Source organism: Battus philenor, unplaced genomic scaffold (genome assembly GCF_028537555.1).
Source record: "Battus philenor isolate CCGP_79_NKW_IND1 unplaced genomic scaffold, ilBatPhil1.0.hap1 SCAF_20, whole genome shotgun sequence".
Classification (NCBI taxonomy): Eukaryota; Metazoa; Arthropoda; class Insecta; order Lepidoptera; family Papilionidae; genus Battus; species Battus philenor.
In genome coordinates this window covers 8,123,256-8,136,776 of record NW_027181683.1, presented here as the reverse complement: position 1 = coordinate 8,136,776, position 13,521 = coordinate 8,123,256, and the positions used below count along the sequence as shown (strand labels likewise).

Genomic DNA, 13,521 nt, shown 5'->3' with positions numbered 1-13,521 from the left:
TCTTCTGTCATACTTCACATGATCTATCTTTCCTCTACTTACATAATACAATTTCTATCTTTCTTTTCCTTACTTTCTGCCGTTTATTCATCGCCCCGTTCCTTACTATCACAGCTTTTGGGTATCACATTATTTTTACTTTATTTTATCTTTTGTTTTACATTTTATAATTTGGTTATTTAACATTTTATCACAGATTACATAGTTTTTGTTTTATTTACTTTATAATTATTTCTTATTGTTTTAAGCTACTACCTATATTAGTTTTGTTTATATTTATTTGGCTGGCCTGCCGGGTTTTTCTTCTATTAATGAGGTGATGGTGTCCTCACTCACTTTTACTCAACCTGCTTTTGAAATCGTACCGAAGTCGTCCGAACGCGGGACTGTCGGCTATAAGGTAGACCATGGTCTGGTCCACGCCCGGTTCACAGAAGCACGGGGGGTCCTCCTTGAGCTTAAACCGGTGAAGGTACTCAGAGAGCCTCCCATGCTCCGTGAAGAGCTGGACCAAGACCGCGTTCACCTCGACACTGCGGAGCACGCGGTAGGCTGAGACGGCGTCCGGTCTGTGTCCACATTATAGGTTACTAATTACGCTGCTCTTGCTGTCTGTGGTCCCCTCTCCAGAATTTTAAGGCCCCACCGGCCATGTGTTCTGTACTAAATGATCTACTTATTGCTACTCGAACTTGCCAATCCGTTAGACTGTCAGTTACTTTATTCATTAATAACCATTAAATTTGTGAAATGTCTAACCCAGAACTAAGTCTACTATCTTTCTATATTTATTTCTTTATTATTCTAATATTTAGATGATTGTCACAAATTACATAATATACATGAGATGTTTTAGAACATAATCGGGAGATGAGAAAAAAAATCCGTGTATCTATTTATAATTTACTTTTTTAAATAAAACTATTATAATGTAGTAGATTTACAGTTTACATCATGTACAAGTTAAGTTACTTATTTCTAATTTATCTTTAAAGTAACAAGTTAAGCAAGGCCTGTACAACCATGACAACCAGCTGCAGTAAACCTGGTAGCAGAGCCCCACCAATCCCCACCAGAACATCGTCCGCCAGGTCTGTGATTGCTGAGACCAGTGATGTGAGAAGGCCCTGCATATTTGCGACACCCGTTGAAGGGGTGTCCGGGTTTGCGCCGACTGCATACTCAGGTAGAGATCTTAAAAAGTTAATAATAGCAAGCGCTTGGGAATAAAGTTTTAGGAGAGATGTCTCCAAAGCCCCTAAGTCCACTGGTATGAGGCAACTTATAGATGGAGGAAGGGTATCGAAGATTGATAGCAACGAAAGGAGAAGGTTGTAGACGTTGTTTAACAGTGGCAGAAGAACATTCACGAGAGGATACACTGCTGGCAGTTGCACATTTGTGGCGGATACGGGCTGAAAAAGAATGATGTACAAATTTTTAGCTTATGTATATATTTATATAATCAAAAATTTGGACTGGTAATCCTATTATTCCATTATTTAATCTACGTCAAGAAATGACAATAAATAGTTTTGTACTTTTCGTCTTTTTAATTTTTAATATTTATTTTGGTACTTTATCAACTTTTAGATATAGTTTGTATTTTTCTAAACATTAAACTCACCGTTAAAATATATACAGCTATTATAAAAATTAATGACGATTTTATTTTATTCATTTTTTGTATAAATAGATATTTACCGAGTACAATAACATATGTCTCGAAACCTTACGTTACTTTTGTGATATAATTATTTCTATACCTAAGTATATATTATGTATTGTTGCTAAACTGAATAGTTAGTTGATAATCATTCTCGATTCCGTATAAACAGCCTTTGAGGTAATTAATGATTACATTATCATAACTTACGCTATGGTAATAATCAAACTTGTAACATAATTTTATTTCGGAATCGTCATAAGTAAGATAGATAAGAGACACCTGTAATAACTTATCTATTAAAATTTAGGAGTATATGATAGATTTATTAAAAATATCACGTATGACATAATGAAATAAATATTTCTGACCGATTGCATGTAATGTTATGTTAATAAATATTAGTTATGTCATTGCATATTTACAAGGGATGTTTTCGTCTAAAATTATTGGTTACGACGAAGAGTCGTATGGAGACGTATGGAGGAAGTAGTTTCTTAATCTCAGATATATATATAAATATATATATATATATATATATATATATATATATATATATATATATATATATATATATATATATATATATATATATATATATATATATATATTGATTCAGAGAATTATTTTTGAAGCCTCCCAGCGTACAAACATGCGTAGTTTTATATCTCACATGCCTACGACAATTTTATCTAAATTGAAAACACTGAGATATTTCTCCATATACGGAGCAAAGAAAATAAATGACTTATTGGAAAGTTATGTTACGATTTTATTATCCACTTCGGATAATTTATTTTTATTAGGAACAACATTATTAAAAATTAGAATCGAATTGAACTCTTATAATGGGATCTTTCTATTAAAAGCTGTGATTTCAAACGACCCGATTTATAAAGAGCACACATCACACTCGGACAAGCTTGTTGTTGTATAATTACCTTTCTATGTTGCTTCTGGTCCTTTTGGTAATCTATGGTGAAGGCTTGATTTAATATTAATTATTGCTGATAAAGAAACTTTTTTAAAGTTATTACACGATTATTCAGAGACATCTTACGGGATTTTTATGTAGCACTGTAAACAGTTCCCCACAAAGGGGTTATATTTTTTTACGAAAACAAGATAAATGTGTAACTAGCTTATGTTTATTTCTAATGGTATCCTTATGTATGTCGTAATTTTTCTTATATTTATTCAAAATCTTTTACACATAGACCATTTTATCATACATATATGGAGGATGTATTGTCATAGTCAAAGATTACTAGGCAACATATTCTTTATAAAAGAGTATGTAAATAAATATATAATAATTCACTTCTATAAACCTCAAATGTAAGGGAGGGTCCCTTACTGAAAATATGCGATGTAGTACGGATTAAGCTGTATCTGAGAAAGTGTTCCCATCGGTACTCTTATAACATCTTTCTTTTATTAAATTAAATTGCTTAAATATATTATAGCCTTGCGGCTAATAATACAAATCTTCTTTCTTCCTTTCATTAAACATTTTTTGATGGAAACCCAAACGTTATCTTTTCGAATCTTTTTTTAAATTCAAAAAACATTCCATGATAGCCATCACCTTAACTTAATGTAAAATATAAAAGTATTTTTCCTTTCATCGGATTGGGATAATATACAGTTATCCTTGTAGTACAATCGACAACACAGTTAACATCCTTCTATTAAAATATAAATTTTATGCATTCCATCAAAAGGTTGTTTGTAAGAAATCGCGGAATGTTATTAGAGCACCAATTAACTTAGTTCTGTTTTGTCATCGTGTTGTTTCAATTTAAGTATATTAATTGTAAAATGAAGTAATATACAAACAAATAAATAGCAATTTTCATGTTATTAGAGTAACCGTAACAACTTAAGTGTTTTCGTACTAAAGTGTTTTCTACTTTTAATGTGAAGATATTTTTTTTGGAAAAAATTCGACCGAGACTTTAATAAAGTAAAAGAGGCATTAAGGGATATTTTTAGCGAGAGCGTAATGGAATTCAACTTAATATATAGCGAGTCAGTTTATTAATTTATTTCTGAAAATTTCTTTAATTTTAGCAGCGACGTGTAAAAAGTACCTACGCAGTTTAATAGGGGATAAATTAAGGGTACTTTATGTTAACAACCTCGTATTTCTTCCTTATTCATTTGATTAAGTGTAATATTTTTTAATATAATTATGCATGGCGGACAAAATTGCCTTTTGAATAAGATAACGAAAACAGCTGACATAGGCTAGCGGTCACATAGCGCGTATAACAAATGGCTGTTGGGGCCTCACATTGGATATTACCACGATTGCATAAGTGATCAGAAAATCGATTTAGCCTTATAATTTCTATTGACTAAAACGTCCCGTAACTGGGAATTTTAAAATGAATGTTGGCAGGCCATGTACTCTTAGCGCACAGAATTTATCGCCGACAGGGCCTGAAGGTTCTCGAGTGGAGATGATGGACCGGAAAGCACCGCGCAGGACGTTCACTCATAACATGGAGAGGTGATCTTGTTAAGTTCGTCGAAAGAGGCTGTATGCGGTCCGTTTCCTACCGGTCCTATTGGAAATCTATCGACAGAGGAGGTACTTACTCAGAAGCATAGATACAAAGAATAAACTACTATTTTAATATCATGTAGTAGATAGATAAATAAGACAGAACATTAGGCCTAGCCAGCGCATGCCTGTCTTTAAGGCCTCAGCGGTTATTTCTTCTTCGCACTATGTAGCCTCTCTACTGGCACTTCAAATAGCCTCTACTTTGGGCCACGTCAATTTTGTTTCCTGTATTCTCATTCTTGATCTTGTATATAAATATCTGCTTAGTCCTATCCATGTCTCGTTGAGCCACTGTGAGCTTACTAATGAGATTCGATGTGAAAGATCATGACTCATTATTTGTTACACAGCGGTTCTATTAAAACATACATCAATATATTTTCTTGCCTGGATATTTATAACGATCGTCAAAATGGATGTCCACCTGATTGTAAGTAACATGACACACCCCTAGCATTGTTATGGTACCTAGTGACGCATTGTATCCGCGCTAATTACCGTGACACATGATAGTATCATTAGCTTGATAATTAATAACTATACTCGTATCTATGGTACCTCATAAACCAAAATAAGGTATTAATATATGGTTAATTTACGGTGGAAGTGATTATAGCTTTTGGACAAATTCAAAGCAAATTATCGCAATTAAAAATAAAACAATTGTAACCAAATAAGTTATTGTAAAAGTTTATATATGCAGGATAATTGGTTATGAATGTAAAAGTTTTAAAGAGGTGAATTTGAAATTTGTAGTGTGAAAGCTCGATTGTGGGCAAATAACTTTAAAGCTGTTTTGTTTATATATAACATTAATGGCGATGGGCCAATAACTTATTGCAGTACAAAGCCTGTAGGGTCTGAAAGTAAGCTATAATTAAGTTTAATATTTCGCAGTTCGAATTTCGAAAACGTTTTTTCTCACCTATTTTATTTTTTCTGAAACCATTAATTTTTGAATAGGCTGTACCATACATTATTTGACAGCAAATGCGCAATATATTTTGGCATTTTAACTAATTACTTTGTAGGATTCTATTAGAGAAAAGATTCATAAAATTTAATCAATTTATTTTAACCTTGTCTAAGTGTATAAAAATTGTAATAATTGTAATAAAGCAGTAATGTTCACAATGAAGTAATTTCGAAATCGGACTCTTCAGGATTTTCCTCTTGATGTAAACAAGTAATCACTATAATTAATTCAAAGTAGAAAAAAAGTGAATTAAGTACATACGCAGTGAGTTTTTAAATTAATGTACATGATAGACAGAAGTCAAGGAACATTTTAGATTGCCAAAAATTAAAGTAAGTATTAACTTATTTATGATTTATTGTTTTTCAGTATTATCCCTCTAACCATCTGTGCATCGTTGAATTCTGTAAGACTATTATATAAAGTGGTCCCTCTGTTCTTCGGGATATTTTAAAGTGTTTTTAAATTCAGTCACCGTTTTATCGACACCTGGGTATCGTATTACTCCGAATATTTCTTTTAATTTTAACAAATGAATATCGCATGCGTGGTCGCGATTTTAAAGAGGATGACGTAACAATTCCATGCCTGACGTCAAATACTCGGTTGTACGTTTAACCTAGTCAGCTGAAAAATTGCCTTGATGAAGGTATAGTCTGCTGAGTGAACGTTGTTCCATTCTTCACCGCGAAATATACATATATATATATATATATATATATATATATATATATATATATATATATATTTAAACTTACAACTTCTAATTTTTTCCATTTCACTAACGTAAATACTCTCTCTTAATTCAAAATTATATCATTTAATTGTATAATACATTATATTACATCAAAACAGCAATATCAAGTTATGTAACCAGCGTTTTTAAATAGAAACTATGATAAGAAGCAAAATGAGAGGTTTATATAAACTTATTTTATTCGTTAAAATATATTCGTATTCGGAGTTACGTTGATTGGTATATTGCAATGCATATTCGTTTTGCTATATTATATATATTTATAGGTTTACTGGTAAGTGTTTCAAACTTAGTTACCAGTTTGTTTATTTATTTAGTTAACAAAAAATGTTTATCCACTATTTATAACGTAGTAAATATAATTAACCTTTGTTTTTAAATTTAGTTATTTTTAAATAAGTCTTTGAATTAACAATAGATCATTTTCTTTTTTCAGGTGAAGAGTAGCGAGGCTATGATTCCGGCGTATTCAGTTTCAGCTTTACGGCTGGCGTTTGATGAAATATCTACAGTATTACCAGTTGCAAATCAATTAGCCTGCCTTCTTATTCCTTTCCTTATAAACCTGATAAATAACTTGAACAACCTGTCGAACATCGTGCAAAATTTGACACCGGCAATATTGCCGTACTTTGGATGTACTTTGCCACTTTTATACGCGACTCTGACAGATTTAGCTTCAGTACTATTTTTATATATTAGCGTTTTGATATCGCTATTTCGTTCAAATGTGTTGGTCGCACCGGGTCTCCTTTTAGGGCTCGTATCACAAGTTCTTAATTTAGTTCTAAGCCTGCTCACTGGGCTTTCGGACGGCACGGGTTTGTTAACTGGATTGATCAAATTAATAACGAATGTTATAGTTGAGTTAGAGAAACTTTTAATTTAAATTTAAACTTTAGTTACGAGTTCTCCGCTATTTATCTTGTTTCTCCTTGATGTATCTTAATGTGAATTTTACTAATAAGAATAAATTATAATAATTTACAAAAATGTTTTAATGGTTTAAATCGCTGTGATTAATTTTAATATAACTATTTTTAAAATAGTATCCTCATTACAATGATGCTATTTATAATATATTTCGACGCTGATAGTTACGCTCTCTTCTATATTTAATAAATAGATGTTTGTGATATCTTTAATTTAAAAGCTATTGTGTAGCATAGTACATAGTCCTGGTTTTTACGATGCTTACAAAATCAATGCTTTACAGCTTTTGAAGTAGTTATTTTTTAATAATGGTCATTTGGTCACTGCTGCCTTATTGGCATTCATAGATTCAAATTTACAGATTCAGGCGCTAGGTAGGACGTTAACAGCGCTTAACCTTAACCATACTTTTGATAACAAAGCTGGAGGACTTCCCAGAGAGCCTTGGTCCAGGCCGCTATTTATTATCGGATTGGGTGGCCTACGATCCCTTAGATCGTTTAGGCAGACGATGAAAGGGAACTTCTGCTTGGAATGTCACTCATCTAGCATTTCGATTCAAGGGCGCTTGTATTTTATAGTAGTAGTTTTTATTTGGTTTCTCTAAAGGGACTAGGAGACAAAGTATCTGTGTTATTAGCGAGATTGCTTAACGTGTGTCGTTAGTAAAGAAAGGCAGAGATGTGTTAGAAGTGTTATTAGTCTCAATTCCAGCTATTTTCAATACGACATGGACCATGCACAAATTTTAGCTTTGTATAAATAATTAACAGATTCTAAATAATACATTACCTCTATTTATTAAGTTTTTTATATAAGTTCATGAGACGGTTTATATACTCTTAAGCATTCTCTTTCAGTCATTCACGTGACAATAAATTCAATTTTGATAAGAACAAGAAATTCAAAAACTTCACAATAGCTTACTTACTATATATACTTATATATTATAATCATGGCATTATAAATACATATTTATAGTCAAGATACATAAATATACGTTATTTATTTATGTCTTAAATAAAGGGGGCGGTGTCGACGTACATATATTTTTTTACATTTATTTTGTCTGCTAGGTAATGACAGGAAGCGACTATAAAAACGTGTACAAAGAAATCTGTCCATGTCGTTAAGGGCAAAATAAGAAACTAGTGCTACAACGACAATTTTTATGTCCAACTTTTAATGCAAAGTACTGTCATTAAAACGTAATGGCTTGTTGGGTCATTACTTTGTGTAAAAGCTTCTTTTATCTCATATATAATATTCCTTGAACAACTGCAAATATACAATATAAACATATGTAAATAATTATATTAATATTTTCGTAATCTATCGTATGATTATTTATGTATCGTGTCTATCTTTCGGGTGCTTCAGATAGATCAACTCGTTATCTACTTAAAATTCAATATTTATTTTTGTTAATCATAAAGATGTAACAAAACCTTTAACAACAATCACTAGTTTCGAAAATGAAGTATTTATTTGACCGACTTTTCGGATAATGATAAATGAGAGCGATTTTTTAAGTAGTTTTTTTTGTCAAATAAATACGTGGAAAATAAATAAATTAAAAAAAAATCAAGAAAAGAAAAGGTAATGAGCTCAGATGTTAAATAGTATATTCATTTAAATATTCTTTACTCCTGTATTGATGGGAGCAGTTAATTTCCTTTTTGGTATCATCATTCCAGCTTAGGAAGTCAATTGCTGAACATAGGTCTTCCTCAAAGATTTAATAAGAACATTGAGACGCGGCTTGCTTCTTTCGGCTACTTTAAAAAGGTCGTATGTTATGCGTTTTATGTGTCGATGTCCTGAACTGCACTTGTCGATCCATGGTTCATAAAGCCCGGTTTTGGAATAGTGTTACCAAAACTTCTGTACCGCTCCTTAGGAAAGCGGGGCGATGGGAGTGAAGATGAGAAAGGAGCACGAACGTCACCGTCGTGAGCATTGCTGACAGACTAACAGGACAGCGCAGCCGATACTCCCCTCTTTCCCGATGTACACATACCTAACGCGCGGTATAGCGGTTTCGGTGGCAAAACAAAACAATCATAATACAAATGTATTCTTAGTTATGATCTGTTATAAGAAATATTTATTATATCTCTAAGCGTGATTAATCGTGATAAACTTAGATAATAATCGTGCAAGAATCACAATTTTATTGTACGTTATAAAATATTGCAATGTAAGTAAAAGTCACGTACTAGAGTTTAGGATTTCATTTGATAATGAGCTATTGCATTTTTGATTCATGTAGACGTTATTCTTTATTGATAAGTGAATGATGTTACACAATGCATACAGGCATTTTAATTTTAATTACAAATGTTTGTTTTTTAATAGATCAGGTAAGCTTTTTGTAATGTTTTAATTGTTCTTTCTATGTGTACTATGATGTGGTTATTGTTACTTATCTGTAGTAACGTTTAGACTGAATGTTGCTTAATTTAGGTAATTTTAAAGTCACAAATCATAATGATTGAGCAGGTTTTATATTTTAGGAAATTTTATTTCCCTAATGTACTTAAAACATACAAATTTATTCAATTAAAAACAAGTGCACTTAATTATAAAAAAAAATGGTTATAATGAAATATAGAGTAATATCTTATTGATAAAATATACTTTTGAGACATTTTGGGAAAATTTCTTTAGAAGACGATTATTATCAATTATTGTATTTATTCATATAGAAATATAAACGGCAACCGTTTTATTCAATCGGCACTTTAATATCTTATAGACTTTAAGGAAATAGATTGTGAAGAAATTATATTAATTTCGTTTTTTTACTTCGTATTTATAGGTGGCAGCACATCCCATTCAGGAGAAAGTAAACATGGCAGCATCTCCTGGAATATATTGTGTTCCAATTGGCTACAGAAATTCTTTAATAGATTTAGTAAAAGGCGTCAGTGATACTAATATTTCTCCTAATACATTAAACCAAATAGCAACAATATGCCAAAGAAATCAGCAAAACAAACTTTCATTAGATGACAGAAGTTTAAGTCATTCCAATGTATTAGATATAGATGACGCTGATGCAAATCATGAACAAACTCTAAGTAAAACACATGTCATTAACAATTACATACTATTGCCTGTGAAGACAAAAATTCATAGGACCAATAATGTGCAAGATGAGGATTGTTCGGAACATACTGTTGAACACCCGAATACCTGCACAAGAGTTAAAAAAAATGTCGACACATTAGATAATAATAAAGACACAAATTTAGAGGAGCAGGCAAAAAGTGAAGGAAATAATGTAATTTTGAAGAAAAACCAAGAAAAGACAAGTAGTCTAAATGATATTGTAAATGTTTCATCAGAAACTAAATTAAACTTAAAACAAACTGACAGCAGCAGCAAACAGAAGAAAAGTAAGAAAAAACAGAACTATTTAAAAGAAAGAAATGTGAAAGTAAATGAATTATTGCAAAACGAAAAGCAAAGTTCACAATCAGGTGGAAATAAAATATCTCTTAAAAATGTAAATCTTAGTGCAAATAATTCTAACACAACACAAAATAATAAATTAAAAACTAAAAAATCTATTAAAATTAATTCAAATAACCACGTTTCTTCCAAAAAGAATATCCGAATTCCAAAAAATAACAATAATAATCGATCAAAAGAGAATCAGAGTAAAATAAAAAGCAGTGATAGTATGAATAGCACAAAAAGGAAAAACAACGAAAAACTTGGAGCGCAACAAGCCAATGCCAAAATCAATAACAAGAGTAAAGTTGGAAATGTTAATGATCCTAAAAATATATACAATAATGTACCAGTCAGTTCACGTAATGTGTTTCCTTATACGCTGCATGATTCGCATAACATGAACAAATACATTGAAACTATTTTCTCAAATTACAGATTACCTAGTCTCAGCAATGACTTTCCCTTTTACTTTAATAATTTATATCAACAAAGTCCTTGGAATAATTTTAAAACACGTAGAAATAAGACAAGACCTCATAGAAATAGAAAGAAAAGCAATTTAAATAAAAGAAAATCGAAGAGAAAAAATTTAAATTCCAAAAATGAAAAACCAGAGAGAACGATTATTTCTCCGGCTTTTGAAGAAGTTATCACTAAAGATAATAATCATGATACACTTCCTTCCGTTACTTCAAACATTCTCATTAATTCGCCTTTAGATGAGATAGAGAATATAAGTGGAAAGACAAAATTACTTGAAAATATTTCTGAACGAAGAAATGAGTCTATTTTAAAAGAGCCAGAGAATACGGTTCTTGAGTCCTTTGATACATTAACTAACTACAAAAATATAACATTAGCTGAGGAATCTCTTAAGTATAATTCATTACCATCTTTTATAATTGGTTCGGAAGATGCGGTACCTATTATTTTTGAAGATGGTTTTGTCGACGACTATTACCCAAATTTTATTGCTGACAACCAAGGAATTAAAGAAACACATCTTAGAAAACATCACGGTGACAAATTCCATTACGTGAGTAATCAATATTCCGATTTTGAAGATTACTTGAAAGCTAGAAAACGCTTTGCTATGAAAAATTTAAATAAACATTCTAATTTGCTTTTTAGTGGGAGTGAAGTCAATCGAGAACTCGTTAATAGCATAGCAATTAAAGAAGACGAAAAAGTACAAGAACCCACTAAGGAATCTCCATCTCCTCTATTATTGGATAATCCAGATTTTAGAACGCGAAAAATAGATTCGAACGAAAAATATGAACCTTATTATCACCATGATATTTTTTCGGAGTCAAGTGAAGATGTTAATAAAAATTACTTAGAAGATAAGGCAGTTGTTTACCCAAGTTCAGCATTGTCTAAATGTAATATGAAAAATGAATTATGTAACTCTATCGATTATGATTCAAAATCAAAATGGAAGAAGTCTAAGGACGCTGATGTAGAAACTGTTCACTCTCGTTCCAAATTAGCGAAATATGGCCTACACTTGTGAATTAATAAACCTACCTTTTTAATTTATTTTGGCATCGCCTAGCGATTATTTGACAGAGAATGTCTTCACAAAAAGTTAGCTGCTATACATATTATGTGTAAAAGTGTTTAAAATAAATAAATGTCCTTCTTGTAAAGAAAAACTTAAGTTATATAAAATCTTTCACAGCATTTTATTGAATTATCAATCCCTTTTATTGCTTTCACTTTACAAAATAAGTCGAAGTTCTTTCCAATAAGTAATTCCAAGCTTTTAATCATGACAAAAATATAATATCAAAATATTTGTTATGGATCCTGTTATGGATGATAACTATACCGCATTAAACATTTTTAATAGTATGATATATTCATTTGAGAATACTGAGTCGCTATTTACTGTTTTTTAAGGCTTTCTAAACCTTAAACGATCGCTGTGTCCAGCTTTAAAAGCAATATTTCTTAGTTATATGTTGTTGCTGCGCAGAACGTATACAAAGGCTACTCGTAACATATGTATACACTGAAAAGGGTGAATGTATTCCTACACTCTTTTTATGTTAAAATTACACTTTAATAAAATTTTAAGATTTTACATAAATACACCAACGAATTACAAATCTAAAATAATAATAATAAATGTATACCCTATCGGATTAAATAAGAGAATTAATTATTATTACAGTTTTTCCAAATGGTTTTTTATCTTATACGATGACAGAAGAAATTTTTGTTTGTATACACAGACTATGTTGGCCAGGAAGTAAAATTTGCGCGCATATACTTTAAAATATATACTTGTGTGTGATAGATCATGTTTTCCGAAATTTGCATAAAGAAGAAAGTGTTCAACAAGGCTTCAAAATTCAATAACTAATTCGGTGGAATAAATAAAGTCACAATTAGAGTCGAAGCTCTTGAGGAAACCCTCAGACACGTTATTGTAAAAAGATTTAGGTTAAGTGCTTTCAAAGTGTGCTGTAGTACTAGTACTACCGAATTCTCTGTACCGTACCTTCGCTTTGCGCGCTACGAAAAAAAAATCAATTATATAGCTCCGGAATGCAAGAGAGAGGTCGACTTCGAAAACTACACAATTAAGAGCTTTATAAACAATTAAAAACATTTTATATTGAGTCAAAATCCTCATCATATTTATAGCAAAAATAAGCAGTATTATCACTACAGCAATTAGAAATATATATAAGAATTAGAAAACCTTTTATTTGTGTAGAACAATCGCAAGAATATTATAGACTCTTCTACAATTACTATAGTCGAAACAACATTCATATGTATACTCTAGCATGCAACGCCGTCCAATTCTAACAAACGTTCAATGGAAACTTAATTTTCAAACTCCAAGCTATCTATAATTATAATTGTGTTTGTGAAATGCAAAGAGATCGCCAAGTTATCATCATTGATACGGCCGTAGGACGTTCACAGCTGGATATAAGTCTTCCCCGCAGATTTATAATGAGACTGTTTTTTATTGACTTCTTTATTAGGGCCTCTCGTACTAGTGTCAGGTGTGAGCAGGGATCTTTTTAACTATAGTATTTTTTTAAGTAAACTTTTATTGTCTACCATTCATTCTCCTTTCTTCATAATACATTATATATTCCATTTTTTTTTCATACATGCATCGCCTCACTTTG

General features: G+C 31.2%; 1 protein-coding gene across 1 annotated transcript; it reads left to right on the top strand.

Annotated features, from left to right (window-relative positions):
- Nucleotides 1–9,758: 9,758 nt before the first annotated feature.
- On the top strand, nucleotides 9,759–11,882 carry LOC137923029 (asparagine-rich protein-like). The gene has a single exon (XM_068766150.1). The coding sequence runs from the start codon at nucleotides 9,759–9,761 to the stop codon at nucleotides 11,880–11,882; it is 2,124 nt and encodes a 707-aa protein (XP_068622251.1).
- Nucleotides 11,883–13,521: the final 1,639 nt, after the last annotated feature.

Excerpts from the sequence above, each read along its gene's own strand:
- LOC137923029 (XM_068766150.1), top strand. The coding sequence starts at position 9,759 with ATGGCAGCATCTCCTGGAATATATTGTGTTCCAATTGGCTACAGAAAT.